This window comes from Gymnodraco acuticeps, unplaced genomic scaffold (genome assembly GCF_902827175.1).
Source record: "Gymnodraco acuticeps unplaced genomic scaffold, fGymAcu1.1, whole genome shotgun sequence".
NCBI classification, from domain to species: domain Eukaryota; kingdom Metazoa; phylum Chordata; class Actinopteri; order Perciformes; family Bathydraconidae; genus Gymnodraco; species Gymnodraco acuticeps.
This window is the reverse complement of record NW_022992111.1, coordinates 217,009-243,818: the sequence shown is the minus strand read 5'-3', so window position 1 is coordinate 243,818 and position 26,810 is coordinate 217,009. Positions and strand designations below refer to the sequence as shown.

Genomic DNA, 26,810 nt, shown 5'->3' with positions numbered 1-26,810 from the left:
TCAAAGCCAGGGTAATATCTAAGTATCAGACTTTTTTTGTGGATGAGTAAGTTAAATAGGTGCTTTCGTTACCTGCACTTTTTTGAAGATGATCTTGTCCCACATGCTGTCTCTTCTGACCACACCAGTTTTCATCTCTGCCTCCTTCCGGCTGAAAGCGAAATCGAGCAGCCATCTCTTCAGCGGCGTGTTGGCTTGACTAAATATCTGTGGAGAATTGAGACACCTTATTTTAAAACATATATCGAACAAACAGAGCAGCAAACCAGAGAAATGGCACTTGTATAAATAAATGAAAAAGAAAAGTAATTACAGTCACAAAAGAAAGTTACTGAAAGAAATGCAAGAGGACATAGTGAATAAACATGCTCTTCTCCTAAATATGGCTTTGGTAGACTTTACAATGAGTGACATTAGATAAACTGACCTTATCAAACATGCGGTTGAGGAGTCGTGGGACTACAGGAAACACTGTTGGCTGCAGCGTTTTCAAATCATCCATCAAAAGTCGAATGTCCCCCTGGAAATAGCCGATTCTAGCTCCATGGATGAGGACGACACCCTGATGGAAAGAGGAAGTTACTCCTTGTTGCAAATAAATCAGTGGGACAATTTAACCACAAGAGGGCAATGTTGGTAAGATCTCACTATATAGTCAGTGTTTGTTATTCAAAACCACCACAAAAGCTGTTACTCGTCACATATCATTAAAACAGTTAAGAAAGACATGAAGTTGATTTTATACCTTTCAATACCCAATGTATTTTAGACAAACAAAACCTACTTATGAAACAGTTCACTTTAATACATTGCAACATGAATGTAATAAAGGAACACAGCCTAAAAGGATAACATTTCAATAATTGGGACAGCAGTGCTATGATTCTTAAAACTCCACTTATACAGAACATTTGAATGTAAACAAGTCCAACACCTACCTGAACCACCCTCTCAAACATGTGAGCTAGGGGGAGATAGGACACATGAATGTCATGGAGGTCCAGCATGCAGTGTACCTGCGGAGGACACACAAAGCAAAACACATGCAGGTACGCAGGTCAGGCAGGGCGTACTGTACCTCCACCACCCTCTCAAACATGTGGGCCAAAGGGAGGAAGGAGATAAGACAATCTTCAGTGCTGGGCTTCAGAATGGCCTGGACGACAACACGCAGGGGATGAGGATGAGGAGGAGGATGAGGAGGAGGAGGGGGAGGACGGCGAGGACGAACAGACACGAGAGGAGAGAAACAGATGTGAGAGGAAAGGAAAATATTAAAAAAAGGTGCAAAAAGAGGAGCTCCAACCTGAACGGAGACATCTTAGATTTTAAGCAACGCTCTACGATTACATTTTATGTGATCCAAATCTCATGATGGTTTAAGAAGTTGGGTTAGTACAATTTTACTAAATGTTTTTTATATTATTGATTTATTTGACAGTGCAGAGGATGCTGTTCTCTGCACAGTCAAAGGTAAACCATGTATAAACAACCTGCCCTATATGAATATAAGGTTTGCACTCACATGTGCACACATACATTTAAATATATAAAGCGATCTTAACGCATATCTGTATATATGTAGTGTCAACTGGTCAGTGTTTTAAATTGGTATCATGATAATTGTTTTCAAACTGTTACTTGCATATCTAATCTTATGTTTTGATTGTATTATCCTCTTATCTGGACTGCCTGTGTTTCACTCGTGCTCTGTTGCGGCTATCACACCTGAAATTCCCTACAGGAATCAATAAAGCTTTATCTTATCTTATGTGCTGTGTGAATTTGAAATGATGCAAAGTTAATGAATACATCCCACACAATATCACAGGTTTCATTAATGCAGAAAATAGTATGTGCTCGTTTACTGCAAAGAAGAATGTCCTTTACTGCTTTATGTTGGATGTCTTTATAGGCGGATATAAAGACTGTAAGCAAAACCGTTTAAAGGAATGATGCAGAGGAGGTGGGAGTACTTTCACAGCTGCAGTTTTACTCTCAGGCTGAGACAAAATGAACACAAACATAAAGGAAAAAGAGAGAGGGGAACACCAGTGGAAATGTAACTTTTCATTAATGAAAAAATGAATAATTTAGGAAAAGCAGAAGCCGCCACCTTACAAAGAAGAGGACTAACATCAAGCACAGTGACTAGACATTATGTCATTTATCTTAAGTTTCAAAGCGTAAATGTATCTTCAGGTTTAGCTGGTGTGTGTGTTTACCTCTGTTATTCTAATGAAAGCTGCAGTGTTGGAGATTACATTTCCATGAGTAAGCATTGCACCTTTTGGGTTCCCTGAAAAGAAAACGATGATTGTGATTATATGAGAAAAACATTTCCAAAGGATTAACGTCGTAAACAAGTTGTGTAATCACCTGTGGTTCCAGATGTAAAGCAGATCAGAGCGAGGTCCTCTGGATTGGGGGGCTGTAATCAGATCACAGGTCTACACTCATGCATATGAAGCTATTTCAATGTGCAATCCTTTGTTTTAGTACAGGGGTCTGACAGAGTGCTGCTGATTATAGGAGAATTATCTACTTTTAAATGATTATTCTTTTGTTGAAATTCAGTTTTTCGGCATGTCATCATCAGGTCAACTGAGGCGTGCTGTTACTACTCACCATTGGTTTCTGGAGGTTTGCTTTACCCAGGGCCTGGAACAAATATTAAAGGCACAGTGAGATATAACGTGCGCAGAGGGAGCTGATAACAATCTAGCTTCAAACAAACAGCGCCTCAGGTCCTAATTTCCATTTGGTTATAGCCACAACTAATCACTGTGTCAGATCTGCTGATGTTGGGCGTTCAGTAAACAGATGTTGTAATAATACACAGAAAGAAGATTAGCTGGTATTCTCACCTCAAACTCCCTTAAACTCAGAACCTCGATGCCGCAGTCCTGTCCACGTGTCACCAGCTCGCTGTCAAACGGCTCGATGAGCACGATGGTCTTCACCGTCCGCCCCTTCCCTTTGCTGCAGTCTATGATCATCCCAGCCTTTTCAGGTACATCACAAATCACCGTGGAGATGTCAGCTGGAAAAAACCGACGGCACAAATTGAACCACTTAGTTTGTATCAGTGTCGTCGATCTAGAGCGCTGCAAGTGGTGTGTTCGTTTGAAGGTGAACTTTTGTGTACCTTTTTCGATAATGTAGCCGATGGCCTCGGTGCCGAGTGTGTCGTACAAAGGGACGGCCACCATGGAGTACGTGTAACAGGCCAGCTCCGAAATGGTCCACTAAGAGACAAACACAGGAAACAGATAGACATTACTAAATGTTCATTTGAAGGGGATAGACTCACAAGACATACACATCCAGAGATTAGAGATTTTATCCAAAGCGACTTACAATAAGTGCGATAAACCATGAAGATACAGCAAGAAACATGCAGGTACATTTGCTTCAAATAGGCCGAACCATTGTAAGTGCTGGAAGCATTCGTTTCAAAGAGCTAAAACACTTTAAATGTATTTTGTGTGAAAAGGTGTAAACAATAGTTCTATATTGAGATATAACCCAAACTCCTGTGGACTGGAATACAATGTGCTTGTGTATGCTCACTGCCTGTAGCACTTCGGGATTTGAAGTCAAATATGAAGTGCTTTATAAATGAAACCCATTATTATTATTATTATGTTTGTTATTCATCCTGAATCCATTTAATCATCTATTTGACTCACTAAAATCAATCTGAGATTTAGAGGAGTGGAACCAGTCTCCATGTCGAGTCTCAAATTGTGAAACTAATTAACACATTTCTCACGTTACAGCTGTTCAGTCTTTGCTATGGACGATGGAAATTAACTCTTGCTTCTAACTAGTGATTGAAGACACACTTTTATACTTTGCATCTGAAATTATTTTAGATTTAAGCAACGTTAGAGATGATGCATTTTGTTGTACCTCTGGCCTGTTCTGGGAGAAGATCCCAATGAACTTGTCCCCGGTGTTGGAGTGTCCTCTGTGAAGGAGCGCAGAGCCAATGTGCTCCGCTCGGTCCACCACCTGCGCAAAAAAACAAAAGTCTGTTTCTAAATATATTGTGACTCTGCTAGGTTTGAATTATAGATAAGTTAAATTAGTTTAGATTTCCACGTCATTGTCCACGTCTCACCTGTTTATAGGACTGCCACTCGTACGGCTGGTTTGGTTTCCTCGATCCTAGACAAGGTCCATTATCTGCGAAAGGAAATAAATAAAGCTTCTTATTATCTACACTCACTGAAATAAATACATCAAAAGGTGATTCAAGAGAGACACTCACCTGATACCCGGAGCCCTCGTTGGAACACCTCGTACATGGTGCGTGCGTCGCTGTAGTAATATGCAACGTGCTCGTCGCTGTCGTTCAGAACCGACCTGCGTGCGAGTTCATCTCCCTGCAAGAAGAAGTCATGAGGAGTTATGATCAGCACTGACAAACATTCAGCACACGTGAGGAATTATTATTATTTATTTTGTGGAACTCAGGAGACAGGAACAGGGACCCTGACCTTTTTTTTTTTTTATAAATATGAAATAGTATATAGGGATGCATACCGGTATCCGGTATTACCGAAATACCGGTTACTGGTGGCTACGTTATACCGTACCGAAATCAGATCCGATTTCGATACTTTAAAAAAAATTAATTTTAAAAGTGAGTCCGTGGCCCGTGGTGGCGGGTGTTATAAATTAGATTGCATAATCGTTTTTCTTCATATTGTATGTATTTTTCATTGTTTGTTCAATACTAGAAAGGTAAAAGTCCCACAAATGAACTGTGATGGGATTTGTTTTCTCTCACCAGTGAAGGCAAATGTTGATTTTAAAGATGAGATTTGTTTGTTTGTGCAATGCCGAGATCTCATGACCTTTATTCTATTATTTATTTGTTCTCTAGTCGAATCTCAGGTTTAACATGAATTATAACGGTCTGTTTGCATTGACAAGATGTGCTATTCACGCGGCACACCTGATGGCGGGTGTTATAAAAGATATTCCATAATCGGTTTTCTTCATATGTTTTATGTATTTTTCATTGTTTGTTCAGTACTAAAAGGTCCAAGAAGTCCCACAATTGAATTTAATATTCATTTGACATGTTAACTATATCGTAAAGCGCTTCATGGGAGTAATTGTGGGATGATACATTTTCAAAGTATCACGATATGTATCGGTTGAGTATCGGTATCGTTCAGTGGTATCGGTATCGTAAAAAAGTCAACGATATGCATCCCTAATAGTATACTTTTTAAAAAAATTCTATATATTCCATATAAAGACATACAATGGCTGCTCAATTCATCGTATTTAAATTGCAATTACGATTTTGGCTTGCAACGATTATGAAAAAAACATAATCGAAATAAAACGATTATTATTATTTTTTTATTGGTTTTCAGTTGAATTATACTTAAAGTTCAGGGTAATCAACTGTTAAAAACATACTGTTCACATTTTTAATTTTAAATAAATGGATGTTTTCAAAGTAAATGGATAATCGTTTTAATAATCGTGATATCAATTATTGACCCAAATAATCGAGATTATGATTTTTGCCATAATTGAGCAGCCCTAAGACATACTATACTACAGTATGTGTATGTTTGTTTTTTTATGGAGTACTATACTATTGCTTATGACATTTTTATGACATGTGATACTATTAATATGCCCTTTTTCATGTCCATACTATAGAATGACTTTTTGTGAAATGTAAACAAACGAATGACATTTTGATACGGTTTTATTTTTTTACTACACTACTTGCTATGACATTTTTACGACATACAATATGTGTGAGGCAAGGGTGTGTTTGTTTTCCCACAGATGTATATTTGGAATTCTTTTGAAGCTTAGGATTTTAAAAGTAAATAAAACATACTGGAGTACGCTTTAAATGAGATGTGACGATAGGTGTTTTCTTACCTATCGAGAACAACCTGTTCTGTACATTTTCTATGTAACGTTGTACTGTTACTTTAAGAGACACACATACTTCAGTAGTAGGTCTGTGAATAGAGAAGACGCGAGACAGGCGGTGGAGTCACTGTTTTTTTAACGTGTCCCGTCATGTCTTCTGGCGGAGGAAACTCTGAGTTTAGCCGCTCATTGCTCATGTGGAATGAAAGCTGTTGGTGATTCCCAACTCTACAAGGATTCTGGATTCAGTCGGACACGTGTAGGCCATCAAAAACAGCTATACCTAATTCTACAGTTAAACTTTAGGAACAAAGAGTTATTTTCATTCCTTTATGTCATGTCATACTGTCATACTTAAACTATTGTTTTCACAAATTATACTATTAAAATGTTGAGACTTTTTTCATTGCACATGACACTATGGTTTTTTAATGAGTTTGATTATGATCTTCTATAACAGTTGTCAGTCATCATGTATACTGTTAGAAGAACCACTGTGATGCTAGGCTGTGAAAAATCTGTGCAACTCTCGACTAAATTATTAAAAGTCACTCAGTCACTTCCTAATAGGCCATTATCTGTGCAGTAAATGTCAATACATTATTAATAAAGGGTCTGTCGTCCTGCAGGAAGGAGGATAAACACCAAGCCAAGGGAACTTTCAAAACCCTGGCAATTCAGGAGTTGTTCTTATCAACAGCCTAAATTAAGCTTTGGGTAACTAATCCTAACATATGCTTCAAATATTAGCTAATTATAAAAAGGGCCTAATTAAAAAGAGACTCAACAGTTCAATTGAGCACAGCTTGCCAGGTTTGCATTTAGTAAGTGTTGTTTTGTTTGTGTTGCGCATAGGGTTGGGTACCGAGAACATTTAGATTCCAACGGCATCATTTCGAAATGTGAATTTCGGTTCCGCTTTTCGATGCCTGAGGAAATGTTTCTCGCCGCTCTCCGGAGCCTACTGTATGACTGCGAAGGGGCAGGAAATGTAGCGTTGTACCCATAGATATATATAAACTTGTGTTTATATATATCTATGGTTGTACCCAGCGCCATATTATATATTATATTATACTATTATATGGCTCTGGTTGTACCTACACTTCCTACAGCGTAACCTGAGACCAGGGCCGGCCCGTCGCACTGGCGTTATAGATGTTCGCCTAGGGCGCTGACAGCTCTGGGAGGAAAAAAAATGTTTTGACCGTTGGTGCTCATCCTAATGTTCGGCCTTGATGTAACAACATTCATAATTAAGTAAATGTAACACCCTTTTCATCCCGGTTACACTTTTCATTTGCCCTGTACGATGGGCGCTGTAAGTGATGAAAATGGGGGATGTTGGCTTATCTGGCGCCCGCAGCTCACAGCCAAAGTGCGAGTGAGCGTGGGAGCGAGGGAGAGAGGGAGGGTGCACCGGTACGCGCTGTTGTTATTAGCATCTGGTGCTAGCTGCTCTAACGGAAGAAGAAGATGTTTCTACAATGATGTGGAGGGAGAGTCCTCTCCAGTCAGACTGAGTGGCTGATGACTGCAGCTCAGTGAGGTAAAGGACTCTGAGTGTTTAGATAGTTCACTTTAGTCTAAGTTATCTCAGTGGGTCTCAAACGTTTTGATCCCAATTCACAAACAGATTGAAGCATTTTACTTTAAAATGTTCAAACATTTCTTCCCGGTATGCCTGAGAAGGCAGATATGCTTGTTTTTCTCAACAATAACTGTTTTTAAATGGGGGGGGGGGGGTTCCTTTAAAAGTTGGACTGTTGCACTGTTGTAGCTTCAGTGGTTCTCAGGTTACAGTTACATAGCAGTGAATATAAACAGACTGATTAATGTGAATATTACTGTAAACTAACCTGTGTAAAAGTTTCTCGAATAAATGTAATTTTTTTGGTGGAAGAAGCATGTATCATTTTTTTACCCTGCGCCTCAAAGAATCGGAATTGAGAACCGTTAAGAACCGGAATCGAAAAGTAGAATCGGAATCGGAATCAGAATCGTGGAAATTCAAACGATACCCAACCCTAGTTGCGCAGACTGAAAACTAATCTCTTTCGACTCCACTTCGAGCAATAAAATGACTAACAAAGCACTTATATACTAACTAAGGACTAGCTTATCTAAAGCCAGTTGAGTAGCACTTGAAATGTTTTGGCTCTATGAAACCTGATGTACTTATATGATTCTGTTTTCTTCAAGTGTGTATCTTCTTGATCGAATGCACTTATTGTAAGTTGCTTTGGATAAAAGCGTCAGCTAAATGTAACGTAATGTCATGTTTTTCAAATTCAATTTTCAAATCGAAAGGGGAAAAGCCAATGTTGACATGTGACGAGCAGTGAGGATGTAGCTTGTAATTTCAAAGAGCTTCAGCTGTGATTTCAGTCTGTGGGAAGGATCCATCAACATTCCTGCTGAATGAGGTCTTCTGACCAGTTTCCTTCCAGAGGTTACTCATGCTTCTGTTATTCCTCTCTAGCGCAGGGGCTTACAAGGCGGAAGAGGGACAGATGCATCATTGTTTCCTGTGTTGCAGGAGGACTTTCGATATGACCAGAAGAAAATGAAAGAGATCACTTACTGGCATTTCCACTGACTGCATGCCGAGGTCACAGGGCGGTTTGAGGGCTTTCGGCCGGGTGGCCAGCCAGTAGGTGGTGAAGGCGGCGAAGGCTCCCATGCCCATGAGTGCATTGGTGGGCAGGCCGCGCATGTAATGCCGAAAATCCTCCAGCTCTGGGAAGCGCAGCTGTCTCAGGACTTCCTGAGCCTGCATGACTGTTCTGCAGTGAGCCTGCAGGGAACAGAGAGGAACGTTAGTACATTAGGACACTTTAGGTCTGCATTGCTTCTGCACGTGTGCCTCCGAGATATGTATGGAAAATATATGGATATAAGGCACAACATTTTCTATCATCAGTATCAAAAATGTTTCTGCTATTTAACATGTCTCGCAATGGAATAGGATCATTATGGAATGTGGTTCCGTTAGGATGTGGGGATACAGCAGGTAGTATTTCCATGTTTTTATGAATGGGCCTCTTGTGTTAGACAATTACACAACGACATGAGAGCTGCTCACACTGCAGAAGAATAGTGGTTCCATTCAGAGCAGCACGCAATTTATTACCATCTGTGTCAATGTGTTCACAAATACATACTGTAATGAACATACCCTGAGGTACTGTGTGTAATGTGAATCTTCTTTCTCTTACTGGATAGTTTGACAGCAGAAATGTACAGACAGGAAGCATAGGAAGAGACAGAAGAAAGACACTCACTTTAGAGCTGCAACGATTAGATGATTCATATTTCCATCTAATACATCCCAACATTAGAGCTCTTAAAAGTATCAATTCTTGTATTGTTAGGTTTTAGCCTGCTGGTCAGACAAACCAAGACGGTCTAGTCCCTTGGTTTCAAGGAAAGAGGCATTTTAAGCCTTTCTTTGTTATATGGATTAATGCATTTCTCAAAAATGATCTGCTGATTAAACAAACATGAAACTGATTGATAGCTGCGCCTCTCACATGTATCGAAGGTCCCAGGCTGGAATCGGACAGCGGAAACTACAGAACAAGTTGTGTTTTAACGCGAAGGCTGCCAGGAAGCCACATTTTTCTCAAATGTTTACACTCAGAGGACAAACATTTGTACAACAGCAGCTGCCAGCCTAAACTCATCTCAGTAAGAGCAACATGTCAGAAAGTGTTCTGTAATATATCTGATCTTAGTCTTTATTTCCTCCCTTTCAAGCAATAGACCGGAAGAATATTTGGAACTTAATACAGCCTTGGTATGAATATGTGTTTCTGGCACAATGACGAAATAAGATAAACATACGGTTTAAAACCAAAAGAAGCTCCAAGGATAGATCTCCCGTGAATCACAGAGCGATGCAGCAGCAGCTGTGTTCACACTGTGACTCAGACGTGACCCCCCATTTCAGCAATATTGATTTGGCATTTTGAGTGTTTAATTCCTCATATCCGTAGATAAGATGAAACCTTAGCTTTGAAGATGCAAGTGATTCTTTATAGATAATAAAACCCTGAGTGGATTTCATTTCGTTTTGATCTTAATAAGTGATTTGCATACAGAAGAAGTACTTGATTAGTCAGAGCAGAAAGCATATACTACTAGTAATGTGACCATGAATGGAAAAACGTTCTTCTTTGAGATGTGTCTACGTTTAAAATCCAGAAGGTAGACTGACTAACTAAAGACTCGGTAGGGCGAGGTACGCTGCTTATCTTCCCCATGGTTCTTGTTCTGCACTTTTAGGAACAATGAACACAAAAGGAAGATGTGCTATCCCATTCACCAGCTTTGGGAACAACGACACAGGAAGGAAATATGACTGCACACATTTTCTGATCACAAGCCTCCATGGAGATACAAAGTCTCGACCACAGACACTAAGCACTGACAACAACTCTCCTCATGTCTGGAGGGAAGTGAGGCTTTCTGCTCTGGATGTTATGGAAATGGCCGGAAAGTAAAATGTTGAAGTCCTGGATATATTGCTCTGTTTCACAAACATTTGAATAGAACAGTCAAATGACAAGTTCATGTACACTTCATAAAGAAAGAGCCTGTGGAAAGAAAGACCCATTCAGACTCACCAGCTATCAAACCCTCAAAGCACTTGGTTAGATAAGCTTATACATTTCAATGGTTATATCTAGGGAAATGTCACTAAACATTTAAATAACTTGCAAAATGTAATGCTTTGTTTGATTCGTTTTTCGGCTGGGCGCCTTTATGTACATCCTGTGAAACTCTTGTGACCTTTACATCAGACGGTAACAGACTGTAGGTAAAGGGACAGCTGACCACCCGCCACACAGTAGGCAACAATTGACTTCTCACCTACTTCTATTATTACACCAGTCTCATGGCTACTGCGATCCATGCCAACTGGGACAAGGTAATGTAGACAACATGCGTGTTTTTATTGAGATATAATGAAAATAAATTGTTAAAATGCCAAAAGATTAAAAGTTATTAATATAATCTCCTTAAATTGGATATTCAACTATAAAAACACTAACATGATTCATTGAAATAATTCAATATGAGCTTAATTGAAGTAAAATAAACGTTTAATAAACAAGAAACCTCACACACGCTCCTCTACTGTACGTCTTACAGGTGTCCCTACTGTATGAGACACTATGAAAGACCACATGATCACACCAAAAGCAGCTAAATGGATTTTCTAAAGCTTCAGCACTGATCATTTACAGATTAAGAAATAAAAGATCTCTACTCACAGTCCCACGGAGTGATTATGAAGAAACGTACAGACAAACTGTGTGTCCGAGGGCAGAGAGGCAGTTATCTGACAGGCCCTTAGCTGCAGCAGTTGCTATTAGAAGGACTCACAGTGACCTCTAATAGACCTCTGAGGTTCTCACACCTATGAATAGCAGAAACACGCCCCTCCTAAACAGAAACACAGACGCGTGAGGCAGAGCTACCCACTCACTGAGGCAACATCTTAGTAGCATGTCGATTTAAAACACACACAAGCTTTTTCACATTATTACACAACAAACAGTGTCAAAGGTAATAGTGGCCACACATTCATTAGATAACACTGATAGTCAATCTGGTTTGAATAAGCCTCAGTAATGTGTGTTCAAGACTAAATGACGCATATCTTATCATACACATTATCTGGAGACAGTGTGTGCAATTCATGTGTTGCTGAGCGTCGAAACTGATGAAACTAGTTGAAGAAAGAATGACTTTGTATTCCACATAATAGAAATGTTGAATAGTCCCTCGATTTGTATACTGATATCACGGAGTATTTAAGCACTTAACCAACACACACACAAACCTGATCATATGTGCAGATTCCTTGGAGTCTAAGATGAATAATAAGCATTGCAGTTAATTAAATACAGTTCAAGTACAATCTACAACTTCCATGTCTTGTGTTTCAATTGAGGAGAATGAAGGGTGATTCGTACATTTTTTGTCGGCTACAAAAAAGGTATAGCCTGAGAGTGAACTTAGTGTAAACAGCTGTGTGTGTAGCAAGCAAAATGCACATGGATGTGTGTGTAGGTAGATAAAACATATAGCGATGCTGAGACGTATTTGGTAGGGCAGTATGGATAACATCTTTTTTTAAATCCCATCATGGATAATACAGTAAGATTCCATTCAACCTGGATGTTATAGATAAAACAAAAAAAAGTCAAATCAGTTTTTGGTGAATTAATCCTAAAGAAATACCTGACAAAAATCAAGATATTTCCCAAATATAGGGACGGGTGGCGCAGTGGTCTGTGCGTTTGATCATCAGATCAAGGGGGCGGGGGAACTCCAGTTCGAAACCCACTCCCGCCCCACTGCGTCAGGCCGTTGTGTCCTTGGGCAAGACACTTCACCCGAATTTGCTCCTGTGGGTATTGTCCACAGTAGATGACCATTACATGTATGTATGATCTGTATGTGTAATGTGTATTTGTAAAGCGCTTTGAGAGTCATTGATAAAGCGCTATAATAAATATAAGGATTATTATTATTATTATTATATTTCCCAAATAGATGCTCAATCATCATATTGCCACTCCTAATGAAATCCACAGAAATATATTATTTTAGTAAATAAATATCAAGAACATTTGTTTTGATTGGTTAAATACTTTGCAGCTTTCAAAATTATGTTTTTTTATATTAAACAAAACCTGTAAAGGTTCAACTATTTTCACCATCAGTCAATTTCACAATATTTTTTTGGATTACTTAATTTTTTGTTTTATATATCAAAGGATATGAACAAGTGTGAAACATTGTCACAACATTACAGAGCCCAAGATGATGTCTACAAATGTTGTGTAAACATGAGTTAATGGTCAAAACACAAAAGGTGTTCAGTTTATTATTTATTGAAAAGAAAGCTAATAAAGAAGAGCGGCACATTTTGCCATAATTTCATGGCAATTTCATAACTTTTTTTACTTGAAAATCGCTGAAATTAATAGTTTTTTATTTTAGCACTAAAACATTTTAAATTTCAACACAACCTGGTCCATGAAGTAGCTTTCTTTGTAACATATTTTCTATTCAAACATTCAATCCAACATTTCACAGACTGAACCATTATTAATCAAAACAGTGACAAAGCAATCATTTAAATGGGCTTTAGTTCCAGCTCTCCCACAGCTGTGTGTCTTTATGTCAAATAGCCAACATCGGGCACATGTCATTAATTGCATGATTGGCAGAGAGTTGTTGAGGGCAAAAGTTAATGCAACTCTTCCCCCCCCCCCCCCCCAGGCGCTCCACCTCTGCTCTCCATACTTGGACTGGGAAGATGAGAAGCCAATGGCAGAGCCCGCTCTCCAGTCACCCCACACCAGCACACACAGACACTGGAAAGAAGTGGGGGAGAGGGCAGCTGGTCCGTTAGACACAGAACACCACGACTGCAGCTTGAAGCAGACTGCAGCTGTAATGCTGAAGCCACAGACAGGAAGTAACAAAAGCACCCAGAGGGTTGGCCAATCGCACTGGATTTTCTGCTAAATAAATGTTTAGTTCCTCATGTGAAAGAGTGCACTGATAATAAACTGAATCCAAAAACTGTGCGACAGCTAATGAGTGTTGAGTGTTAGCTTAAAGTGGACCTATCATGCTATATTTTAAACATATATTGTAGCGCCATACCTATACAAAACATGTCTGTGAAGTTTTTTTTTCAAAATACCAAGCAGATCACCCATTGTAGCCATCCCTCATACTGCTCAAACCCCTCTTTTGCTGCCCTGTTAGAGAAAAGCGGATCTTGGGTCCTTAGCTTGAAAAATAAAGAAAGAAGAGGAGGCGGAGCTAATGCCTGATCAGAATTCTACCAGAGATAAAGTTAAATTCTGCTGTGATAAAACGCCATCCTGTTTAAACCACGTCAAGGATTATTTCTGAAATAGTATGGAGCTTAAATGCTTTTTCTCTTGCAAGTTTATCACAAGGTGAGTTCTTTTTTTATTTCCTGCTTTTTAAACACATGTGCTCTACACAGTACAGGTTAGCTCTGAGTGTTAGCGAGGCTTGCTAATGTAAACAAAGACGAGATTACGTCCAAAACACGTCAGGCATTGTTTCTGATAGCAACTTTCTGTGGGTCCGCTGCCGATTTGACGTCAGTTCGGATGGAATCTGTATCCGCTCGTTGTACACCCGTTTTTAAAAGATTTGGGTACGGAGGAAAAGAGAGTGGGTTTTATTTTCTGATGCTGCGTGAGTTCCCCGACGCACCGGGGACACATATGTATGTATAAAAGACATCACAAAGTGCATTTTGCATGATAGGTCCCCTTTAAATGAGTGAAGCTCATTATTACAAACGTATCAGCTCAGGGTTAACGCAGGGAGCCTTTAAACAAACTTTGGTAACACTTTATATTAAGGTACACCAGTTAACCATCAACTAGTTGTTAATTAACATGCATATTAGCAGTATATTGGCTCTTTATTAGTCATTATAAAACACTTATTAATGCCTTATTCTGCATGACCATATTCTACAAGTAATAGGCCATTAGTTGAGAGTTGTTCCTCAATAACCCTGTAATTAGTGCTTATTTATTGCAAGTAAGGAAGTTGTTGTACATGAGTTTTGGTCTTAATAACCTCTGGTCAATATGGGCCTAATAAGGCAGTAGTACCACAAGAATAGTAATTCTACCATAATAACACTTAACAATTATGATCTATTCTTATGTAACAAGACATGAAACTATAAGTGTTAATTGTGTCTAAATAATTCAAAATTAGGTATTTATATCAAAATATATGTAGCAAGGTGACATTGACCTGTATGTTTCATATTTGCACATTTATATATTTGTAAAATGTGTACTGAAGGTTAGACAGGAAACCGGGTACAGGAATTAGGAGAAAGTGAACTGAGTAGCATGGCAGTAGACATCCATGAGTAGACTGCTACTAATTTTCCCTTTGCAACCTAAAGAGTAAAGGGTCAGACAAATTCCGTCAGAAAGCAATGACTGTAAGTGTAAGCCTTACACTTACACTGTAAGGATTAGTAACATGTATTGTGTTTATGTGATGACATTTGGAAAAGAACATGCGTTAGCATTCGCGCTAGCGTTAGCATACATGCTAGCGTTAGCCATACTAGCCTGTACACATGCTTATTGCACAGCTAGCATTAGCTATATTTACACCATAGACTGTATATAGGTTTACACTTAGCGGTCCCATGTGTTAATCTGTGTATGTTACACTTGCATGTATGAGATCATTAAGTGCCTTGTAACTTATTTTTGTATAGTTTCACTCCATTTGAATGTCAGTGGACTGCAAATAAGTAGGGGTGTAACGGTTCACAAAAATTTCGGTTCGGTACCTCGGTTTTTAGGTCTCGGTTCGGTACAGCAGAACAAATGATCACAAAACATAACATATATATATATATTTAATTATTATTAAAATGTGAATAATGTATTCACTCAAATAAATGCTAAATATAATAAAATAATCATTAAGGTGCAGCATTTCGATGAACTGAAATAATCTGTATTTGAACTTTACTGTACTAGTACTCACAAAACAAACTATTAGTTTTGGGGTTTTAATTATTATTAAACTGTGAATATTCACTCAAATAAATACAAAATATAATAAAATAAACATTAAGGTGCAGCATTTCGATTAACTGAAATAATCTGTATTTGAACTGTACTACTGTACTAGTACCTAAGCAGCCAGTTTGACATTATGACTTGCTTGTCATTGTATTTTCATGTTTTTTGAAAGAAAAATTAACTTGTCCACATTGCTTGCTGAAAGGGCAGATCTGCTGGCACTAACAATGTCTCCTGCTGTGGAGAACACCCTCTCTCTAGGGACAGAGGTAGCAGATACAGCCAGGTAGCGCTTTGCTAACATGGCAACATAAGGATAGGCTATTTGGCGTTTGTAATAGCTTTGGCTCGGTCTGAACTTTTTGCGAATGGTGGAGGCTTAAATGCTAGTGGGAGTTGGGTTTGCACTTCAGTCTTTTTTCTTTTGGTACTGGTGATATTCACGTTCGGGTGATGCCTTTTCAAATTTAGTTGAACAATGCCAACAAACAGCTTTGGTTTGGTCCACCTGTCTTTGTCCGTCATCCTTGTACGTAACTGCGAAACCAAAATGTTCCCAAACCGGAGACTTCAATGATGCTGGAGGATTTTCGAGATCAACTTTATCTGCGTTCGTCATTTCGACAGTACCAAATGACTGACTACATTTGAACGCATCCCTCTGCCTCTCGTCCAATGAAATGACTTCCTCGCTCTATGATGTGTTGAACACAATGTGAGCAAAATTACTCTGAATGTTGCGACGCAGCACCTGAGATTACTTCCAAGAAGTTGTTCACGTTCTCAATTTTTTACGTTTAACGTTATATTTGTTCGGTACACACGTGTACCGAACCGAAGGGCCCGTACCGAATAATTTCGGTACGTATACCGTTACACCCCTACAAATAAGTCAATAAAGGAGCTTGGCTCCTCATTCCCTGGCTCTCAAAAGAGTTTGGCTGGCTGTTTAATCTATGTTCACACTGAGACAGTACAACACATAGAGAGAACAGTACACCTATTGTGTAAGTACAAGTTGTTTTTATATATTAAGTACAGGCTGCATTATGTGTTCTCAGCCTTGGAGAAACTTGACATGTTTTGGTATTTGTCTGAACCTCTCTTTAGTGGTTCATTAATAAAACAGATATTTCAACGTGTGCCTACTTTCTTCATGTACTGTTGAGGTTCATTTCAGTATTTGTGTGCTATAATGTATTTACAAAGTGTGAAGAGGAGGCAACTTTAGAATAGGGAACCTGTTCAGGTCAACTAGAGTCAAACTACTAGCTTATTGGTTATGAACAAGACTTCACTTTAAAATAGGGAACATGTTCTTAGATATAAATACCTCATTTTAAGTTATTTAGACTTAATTAACACTTATAGTTTAATGTCTAGTTACATAAGAATAGATCAGGGGTCACCAACCTTTTTTAGGATGAGGGCTACTTTCAAAAAATAAAACAAGTCGGGGGCTACTTTTACTCCTCTTTTTGTTTTGTTTTTGCAGTGTATATATTTAGCACATTTTAACATTATTATATGCTTACCTTTAAACTTTGTGTGCTGTTTGGGTCTGTGGGACCCGTTTTCAGTGTTTACTAAAAGAAAATGTATGCAATTTAATTATTTTAACCTGCTTTATTTGGGGGTGGGCCTCACATCCTCTAGGGGGTTCCGGGGGCATGCACCCCCGGGAAGATGTTTTTTAAAATGTTGAAGTGAAATGCATCAGTCTGGTGCACTTTGAGCACAAAATGAATTTATGGATACAGCTCTCAACACTCGGATGAAAGGGAGCTGTATACTTTTCAATAATCCAAACATCTTTAGAATATGATCACAACCAATAACAAATCATTTAAACTTGTTTATTCTTATCTTATGTTACCTATAGCATTCTTTCTTTTTATTTATGCATATTTTACTAATCACTCCCCTTTTAAACTGTTTACTGTTTTTGTACTGTCCTATAGTACACACTGGAATGATTTCTTACTTTATCTATATTAAATAGATAAAAGTGTGCTCTCCCGAGCTCGCTCGCTCTCTCTCTCTCTCTCCCCCTCTGTCTCGCTCGCTCACAGAGACTGTGTGCTCCTCCGTGACGGCTTGCGTTAAAAAATAATAATAAACATATTTGTAAAGTGGGGGGACACAAACGGGATTTCGAAAAGTGTGGGGGACATGTCCCCCCTGTCCCCCACACTTTTCAGAGTAAAACTCTGCCCCTCATGTGCTATATAGGCTGGCACGACTAGGCTGTTCAATGGGGCTGATGTGTTGTGTAGAATCTGCCAGAAGGAAAATCAGCGGGGAGGTGCCACATTGCTTTTCTTCCCGACTGCAACGCTGGTCCCGCAAATCAAGTAAGAACGTGATTGGTCGATATTCATTGTGGGGGTGGGGGAGGAGGGGTGTTAGATAGATATAGAGTTGTAGTAAGTAGATAGAGTTCGCTATGATTTAGGTTTCGTTTATGCATGGGGTAGATTCTTTTAATTACATTTCCTTTTTAGTTTTTTGTATTTTATACATTTTGGATTTGCTTGGCGAGCTATTTTTAGAACATGCCCCGCGCGCGACTCACGTTGCCCCTGCAGGCGACTGAGTGCCCGCAGGCACCGTGTTGGCTACCCCTGGAATAGATCATATTTGTTAAGTGTTATTATGGGAGAATTACTATTCTTGCGGTACTACTGCCTTATTAGGCCCATATTGAGCAGCGCATATTAAGACCAAAACTCATGAACAACAACTTCCTTACTTGCAACAAATAAGCACTAATTAGAGGGTTATTGAGGAAAAACTCTCAACTAATGGCCTATTACTTGTAGAATATGGACATGCAGAATAAGGCATTAATAAGTGTTTTATAATAACTAATAAAGAGCCAATATACTGCTAATATGCATGTTAATTAACAACTAGTTGATGGTTAATTTGTGTACCTTAATATAAAGTGTTACCCAAACTTTACTTAATCCCATCTAGACCAGACGATCACCAACAAATCCCAGCTGCAATTTATTTTCTCTCAGCTGTAACACAAATCTGCACATTTATCCATGTCATGCACAGCTATGATAAGTCAACTTTCTAGGACTTACTGACACCTCAAGCACAAGTGCAAAAATGTACAGAATGTTCTATATTATCATGTTTGGCTTGCTATCTCACAACCTCTATCATCAAGAAAGTACCTCCAAGGCTAAGGAGCACAGCGAGGCATATCTGTTACAGCACACGTCTTCTCCATGCATCATCCACTGGTGACAGCGCTGACTTTTAGCACGATGTCATTGCAAGTGCTTATTGATGACTTATATGAAGTCAGCTGGAAATCTTTTAATTTAGCCAGAGACACTGCTTTCTACCAACTAATGATGTAATGCAAGCTTAAGTGCTTACTTGCAATGAGAGGTCAAATCTGCCAGACATTTGTTATTCTAAGCCGACAAAATCAATAGACAACCGATATAAGTGAGGAAAGCACTGCCATCTTGCATTGAAAATGACTTACCAATACAAGTGGTACATCTTTTAGCTACAAGAGGAACGTTTACGGAACAGCGATTGGGCAGATAAAAAGAGGACACAAATTATCATTAATTGCAGCCCTGATCAAACTGTGAAACAATGGCTCCTCCACATCGTGTTCGTCTGTCATTGACAGACCTGAAACCAGATGTGATAAGTAACTACCACATATAGAGTTTCACGATTGATTCTGTTCTAAAAACGCAAATTGTTGACATCTGAAATTCACGTGTTGATTGATTTATCTGATCCGGTTGCTTCAGTCCGACTCCAAAGCAATACCTCATTGATATTCGAGCAGTCATTTAAATAGAAAGATGAGTCAATATATTCCTGTGCACAACCGATAACATAGGTTTACAGGGAAATAGCGTATGATGATCCTGGGCTTCTGATCGACTGCTTTTTCTTGATTATTTTGGAGGATGAGCAACACTCTACGTGAAAGCGTGAACAGGAAGAGACGATCTAAACCCGCTCAGTGCATACATTTCTCAATGTGTGCTTAATGGCTGGTTGTTGAATCCCATGTGGCTTCATTGTGACATCTTTCATCTACTTCACCCCTCTGTCTGTCTGTCTCGTGTCCATCTTCCTCCAGGGACATGTGACCCTGGTTTTAGGACACAAAGGGCTGACCTTGCACAAGACGACCACACTCCAGGTCCCAAACTCCCTGGTGAAATCGCACACTCCCAGTCACATGCTCTCACAGTGGAGAAATGTAGGGGAGAGGGAGGGGAGGATGGGATTTGTGAAGTGGAACAAAGGTCGCACGCCCGTACAGAGCTACCAGCATCACGACACATGACCTCTACACTGAAGGTCAGAGAAAACGTGCTGGCATTTGGAAATCATTGTGCACGAGTCTCAGTGAAATGTGGGCTGCAAATCATTTTAGAGGTCAGATTGTTGTTGATATTAAGAAACAAGTTATGTATTAATTTAATGTTGCTCCACTAAGAGTTTCATAAAGGTCTTACGAATGTCTCGGATGCAAGTCCTTCTTGATTAAACATTTGCAAAGCTTATTTCTCTAAATACTTTAAGTGCACCATTTGCACCCATGTTTACAGTATAGGTAGCCTTCTTGTAGATTGCCCTTATGAGTTGCGTTTACCACAACAAGCAACTAGGGCAATAAATAAACATTTGAACAAAATCGCAACATGGCCTACCTAAATGTAAAAATTGCAGGAGGCACAAAATACCATGTGAATTTAATATTGGGTTGCTGGCTGCAGGGACGTCCAGCCTAAACATCATATACTAGACTTAAATGTATTTGTTTGGTTCAGATCCTCGCAAAAATCACACCATCGTAAATTCATTTTTCTATGAAACTTAGAATAATAATATATAAACGATGATTCTCTCCAATATCCGGAATTATATTTAAATATTATCAATATCAGTAAAAATAATAGAAATAATATGTTTTATTCGGCCCTACAACCAACTATCAATCATAAAGAACAATGTCAAACTATCAGCAAGAATATTTATAAATCCATGTGCACATAAACAAACAGTGTTGACACACGTAACATTTAAACTTCACTTTATACTGCTGGCAGAGGTCAACAACTTAACAGGTTACCTTTAAACTACTTATCTTCCACTGAGGTCAGTTTTAATAACTTTGAAAAATAAAAAAACACAAGTTCTTCTGTTAAAACAAAGCTAGAAAAAAAAAATTCCTTTCAGAAAAATGATCACTTTATTTATTTCTATTTTTAGAATCACATCACTCAAATATTGCAAAATGCCTTGTTTGTCCAAACAACCCATAATCATGATCATCACAGAGAGTATCTGTCGACCTAAATAATGTTGCTGTGAGCTAATACAAAAAGCAATGCAGACGCCAATGTTACTGTGTAAACAAAAATGTTGACACTATTTACATATACCTACATCCTGCTATCTGCAGCCCGAGGCACACGGACGTGTCAGAACAGAAGTAAACGTTGATCTCGCTGCACTGACGGTATAAATGCAGCTCAGACAAAGACACGTTTCTGAAGCAGCAGTTTGTTTTGAGTAACGTTAAAGGCTAGTGCGCCACACACAACATGCTGCTCAGCTGTTTACGAGCCTCCCTCTGCTCATTCAATATCATTTAAAACAAAGTTAGCGCTAACATAATGCTAAGTTCTTCACACGGCATCTATTGCACGTCTGTCCGTCCTGGGAGAGGGATCCCTCCTCTGTTGCTCTCCCTGAGGTTTCTCCCATTTTTCCCTTTAAACTGTGGGTTTTCTTCGGAAGTTTTTCCTTGTACGATGTGAGGGTCTAAGGACAGAGGGTGTCGTATTGTCATACTGATATTTTGTACAAACTGTAAAGTCCACTGAGACAAATGTAACATTTGTGATATTGGGCTATATAAATAAACATTGATTGATTGATTGATTCATAGTGATCTGATAATATAATGTTTTTGTTGACTAAAAAACTGGAGTTGCTAAACATATTATTTGGTAGCATTAGACTGTATAATACGACTTTAGGGAAGGTCATGTGCATAAAGGATTACTAATTGAGGGAAGGTTTAGCTCATTAACAGTAGCCCTGGGTGTTACCAGTGAACACATAACACCTGAACAAACATTAGGCTCAATGGAACAAGCAGGAGCGCAATTCACCAACTTGTCCAAGCTTTCCGTCATCATACTCTGGGGTGATGACTGAAGCTAATTTCCCACAGAATCAGATGATTTCTTGTAACAGGGTGATAGTCTCTGATAATGAAAACGCCTTTGAGAGAAACAGCATTCAAATAAATTCATTTTTTCTGGTAAAGCTCCATGAAGAAGCATGATGAATTTGAGGTTGCCTGATCCTTCACTTGCTGCGCTCACATGACTCTCATAACTGTTCTTTAGACAGTTCGGCCCGTCCACACACAGGCATGAAAAAAATCTTTCAAAGCTTCGCCCATTCACTTGAATGGGGTGACGTAAAAGATTTTAAATCTTCGCCGAACTGCATTGTGGGGAGCGGAGCATGGCTTTGCAAGCATCGTGAGCATCAAAAGTTGAGCAATGTTCAACTTTTGATGCTCCCGATGCTTTCGAAGCTGGCATCAGCCAATCAAATCCTGTTTATGCAAATCCCGCCAGTACAAGCGCTAGCCAATCAAACCGCGTGCAAGCTGGGAGAGCCAGACCGCAGTTAATTTCCTCATATTCCAAACGAGAAATTACGGTAGCAAATCATCCGGTTCTTTAGGACCAGAACTATTTACCGGGATAAAAACCGGAGGAACCAGGCATGCAGGGAGGTGGCAGAGACAGTGGGTGAAACTGGTAGGTTTTCGCCTGTTTGGGGAGTTTATATCCAGTTTACTTCGTTTTAACATTGCTATTGCTTTGTATGTCGGGGGCGGGAGATTCATGTCATTGGTTGTTGGTCGCCTTGGGCGCGTGAAATCGGCAAGCTTCAGACACGCCCAGCATCAAGATTTTTCAAGATTTTTTTCATGCCTGTGTGTGGATGGGCCGTTAGTGACATCAGTGAAAGTCAGTTGGGATGACTTTTCTAAATCCTGCTCTGACCTGAAACTCCTGCTTTAAAAAAAGGTCCCAGATCAGAGCCACTAGTGACTGTAGTGTAAACAACAAGTTGTTCACATGCCATCAAACCCAACACAGGCTGACAAGCTGATGCTGGTATTCCCAAATGACTAAAGCAGAGTGGTGGTGACAGGGTGGCAGTGTGCTCCTGAATCACAAACCTCATACTGTCCCTCTCTGTTTGCTGGAATGAAAGCTCCTCCTGTACTCGAGGGCAAAAAAGACATGATTGATTTAACTGTGCATGGTCCTTTAAGATCATCCCATGCTCATGTGACACACAGTGCACAGCAGGGGGGAAAGAGCATTACCTATAGCGTTTTTAAAATGCTGTTTATAAAAAATGCTGTTAATAAAAAAGGGAGGGAGATGACAAACATCCACAGGGGCTTCATTCCATAAATTCCTAGGAAGTTTTCCATAAAAACGCCTCCTGTTTTAGGTGTTCAGTTACAGTAAACATTTTTGGGATTGACAATAAAGTTGACTTTGACTTGTGATCTGCTTATGCATGGTGTTCACTTTTAGAGCGGCCTCATCCCGAAACACGACGAGTCAGACCTTTATCAGACATCAGACTTCCGTTTTCATTCTGGAAGTTTCTGTTTTCTGTGGGAATCACAGAAGCAGTCCTGCATTCAATAGTATTAACATCTGTCTCTCTTATTTACGCAGTGAAGTTTAAAACGTGTGTGAGTTAAAATATATATAAGGTACTTTACAGTTGATCAAACGCAAATAAATATGTTCACATAATCGCTAATATTTTATAACATACTTGGCAAATAAAGCTGATTGTGTCTCAGTACCAGGGGCGGATCTACCGGGGTGGCAACTGCAACCCTAAAAAATAGCCTTGCCACCCCAGTTGGCAGCTTTGTTTTGAAAGAAAAGTTGTGGCTCATCGGACATTTAGGAGAGAAAATCTCTAATGTCCGAGTGCAAGTGAATACAGCACAAGACGCAAGCCTTGTAACCCCTCACACGGCCCTGGCGCGAGCTTGGAAATATGATTGGCGGCAATTTAATTTGAACGGGGGGACAGCGCAAAACGAGAAGCATTCGAACTCAAGTAGACGGAAGGAATGAGGTATTTGCGGTCTACAATGACAGAGAAGAGACTGTCAAGTTTGGCTGTGCTCAGCATTGAATCAAAACGCACTAAAGCTGTTGATCTTAATCAGTTTGTGAGGCGTTGTGCTGAACAAGATGGTAATAGTGGAACTACCATTCAGCTGTAATAGGCATGCCAACTTGATGCTCTGCTCACGGATGACTCGATGAGCATAAAAAACTGTTAAGATGATGACCTTGTATGTGTGTATATATTTTTCTTTCTTTGTGGGGGTCTGCTCCCAAAAAACAGTCCTGAGAAAGTCAAATAAGACATAAAACTACACTGCTCAGCCAAAAAAAAGTAACCACTTTGATTTAACTAGGCCAGTAGGTAGGACTTTCCACTGGATAATTTATGTTTTAGCTGAATACACGTTTTCTAACCCTAATTGATGCAGTTAGTCACTTCTTTAGTTCTTTCTGATGTAAAGTCAAGGTTGTGACTGTTTGCAGTAAAGTCGTGGGGCACTGAACTGTTCCTTTGAATCTTTTGAATTTTGATACATGATAGTAATTACTTGTCTTTCAAATTTGAAGGAGGGGGAGCAAGCATCTTGAGGAACATTCATCATTAACTCCTCCAAATATAGTTTATTCAATAATAAATGAATATGTGAATCATAACAGTGGTTGACAGCTGATAGGAATAATATGATTGTTAATAGTATCATATTCATACAGACAAACATTGATGAGACAGTTAATTAATGTACTTATTGAAGCAGTCTTCATAGATTTGGTACCTCTGCTGGTCTAAGAGTGAAACAAACTCATTCAGTTATTGTTCAGTTTCATTAAATGATGTCTGCCACCTTATGTATTTATATGTAAGGCTTTACTGATGTGCCACAATAATGTATCCTATGTTATTGAGTTAAAATATTAATATTGTGGCTTTCCAAGTTAACATTGATTGATATGACTGCGATTAAATCCGCATATACTTCTGCCAGGGGATGCCACCCCTCAAAATCTCCTGCCACCCCATGAATATTTGTCAAGATCCGCCCCTGCTCAGTACACATCTTGGTTGCATACTGAACATTGACTGCTGACATGCTTGCTGATAAATCCAGAGTAATAAGATTAAGACAATGGTTTAATCTAATATGTCCTATAAACATACAATTACAATACAATAGTGATTTAACTGAGCTAGAAATCAAGTTAAACTGAGTAGAAATGTAAAGTAATTATATTACCTCAAATATTTCACATCAGATTTTCTGAGAAAATTATAGCAAGTGTGTTTTTGCAACCATTAATTTTGAAAAGGTTACTGCGTATCACAATACCTCAATAGGATCAATTTCGATACGATTTGTTGAAAGATCATATTGATTATCATATTGAATTTTGCCCAGTCCTAAAAAAGCATATGACATTATGAAACACCACATTGACAATGTAATCTTGTCTTAAGAAACAAATCCAAACTGCACTACACAACTTCTACACACAACAAATTTTAAAACGAGATGTTCATAAATGAAACACTGAATGGGAGTGGCTGCCATCTGAAAATGGCAGGTCTACTCCTCAGTGTGTAAATGAGTACTGTTGGATGTTACCACGTCACACACGCACACGTTAATGGCGTGGATGCCACAACAAGCCACAACCTGCGCCTGATATCGTGACATTGTTCCTATTTACCCCTGTTGTAATCTTATTTTTAAACCCAGAATGGCGTCAGTGGGCAAGGCAGCTAAATAGGCGAGGCGGAGATTAACCAAAAAAAACTTTCCAAGCAGAGTATTATTGCACATACGTAGTACGACCTGATGCTACGTGTCCATATATATATATATCTCTTGTTATTTCAGAGCATCAGCCTCAGACGTACACGCAGTTTCGATAGTGACAGATAAGGGATGAACACATTACTCCGTTTCAAAAGACACACTGCTGACTGCACGCACTGTGGATGTGAACATGATAAGATAAAAGGGAAGTAGAGATATGATGAGTGGGAAAATAAGCAAAACGTGGCTTGTTTCTGGTCTATTGGAATGCAAATATTAGCGAAGAGTAGCTTTTTCTCCGAGGGCTCGTTAAAGCATCACGTTTTTAACAACCTCTGAATAAGATACTGCTAGTAAACGGTGGTGTGTTTATGAATATTTGAGGCAGACGGTGTAAATGTTTGCACTGACCTGTGAGCAGCAGCAGATCCGGAGACTTCCTAAATCTTGAGGAAGCGGCAGCAGCTCTCTACATTTTACTCAGCAGTGCAGCTCTCAGCCAATCAGGAGCAGCTATACGTGTTGCATCGCCTAAAGTTTGAGAGGCGTGCTGTCATTGGTCAATATGATGTGACACTAACTGTAGATTTATCCCATACAAAATTGTTATATTTTTAACCTATGGTTTCAACTCTTAACCACATTTTCCAAACGTTTCCTTAGAATTACAACCATATGGCACCACGTATATTAAAAACAACAAGGCTATCAAACCCGAATGTGTATTTGATACTTGAAATGGTAGGTTTTGTCACTATTTTCTTTACATTTATTTCTTTATATTCGTCTATTTAATTTGTTTTACTATGTATATATACCTATGTACCCCTGATGTCAATTTGTTGTGTGTATATAATGTTTGATGTATGTAAAGGGAAAAAAGGTGTATTTTAACTGGAACCAGCACATGTAGAAGAATAAATCACATCCTTCGCCTAAGTACATTTTGAGATACCAAATTGACAAACTACTGTGTTACAGGTTAAAGTCCTGCATTCCAAATCGTACTTAAGTAAAAGTACAAAAGTATTGCCATGACAATGTAATTAAGTACCAAAAGTAAAAGTAGTTTGTGTTACATGGCCCATTTTCAGAATTCAATTACTGGGTTATGATTATCGATGATTACAGTCTATCCCTGTAAAACTAGAGATACTTTTATTCATTTGTATACTGCTGCTGCTGCTGCTGCTGCATACAATTCCATAATCATTTGGAATTGATTATTTCCTGTGTGGGATATTCCATTATCCCACACAGGAAAATAAGCAAGTTTAAAGTACTTTACTTCCTTACTTTAA

The 26,810-nt window shown here is 39.0% G+C and overlaps 1 protein-coding gene across 4 annotated transcripts in view; it reads right to left on the bottom strand.

Moving 5' to 3' along the window:
* Window positions 1-26,034, bottom strand: part of acsl1a (acyl-CoA synthetase long chain family member 1a) — a 30,315-nt gene extending 4,281 nt beyond the window's left edge. The window contains exons 1-13 of one of the 4 annotated variants that reach the window (XM_034203084.1): window positions 25,921-26,034; window positions 8,501-8,713; window positions 4,277-4,391; window positions 4,127-4,191; window positions 3,916-4,017; window positions 3,149-3,248; window positions 2,868-3,043; window positions 2,629-2,661; window positions 2,380-2,431; window positions 2,226-2,299; window positions 939-1,016; window positions 428-562; window positions 73-207 (exon numbers count right to left, since the gene is read on the bottom strand). In XM_034203084.1, the coding sequence (XP_034058975.1) occupies window positions 73-207; window positions 428-562; window positions 939-1,016; window positions 2,226-2,299; window positions 2,380-2,431; window positions 2,629-2,661; window positions 2,868-3,043; window positions 3,149-3,248; window positions 3,916-4,017; window positions 4,127-4,191; window positions 4,277-4,391; window positions 8,501-8,695 (1,260 nt within the window). In that variant the 5' untranslated portion in view covers window positions 8,696-8,713; window positions 25,921-26,034. Of the gene's footprint in view, window positions 1-72; window positions 208-427; window positions 563-938; window positions 1,017-1,078; window positions 1,157-2,225; window positions 2,300-2,379; window positions 2,432-2,628; window positions 2,662-2,867; window positions 3,044-3,148; window positions 3,249-3,915; window positions 4,018-4,126; window positions 4,192-4,276; window positions 4,392-8,500; window positions 8,714-9,094; window positions 9,117-11,195; window positions 11,419-25,920 lie in introns of those variants that run through there. The other 3 variants (XM_034203087.1, XM_034203083.1, XM_034203086.1) reach the window with 3 other exon arrangements.
* Window positions 26,035-26,810: the final 776 nt, after the last annotated feature.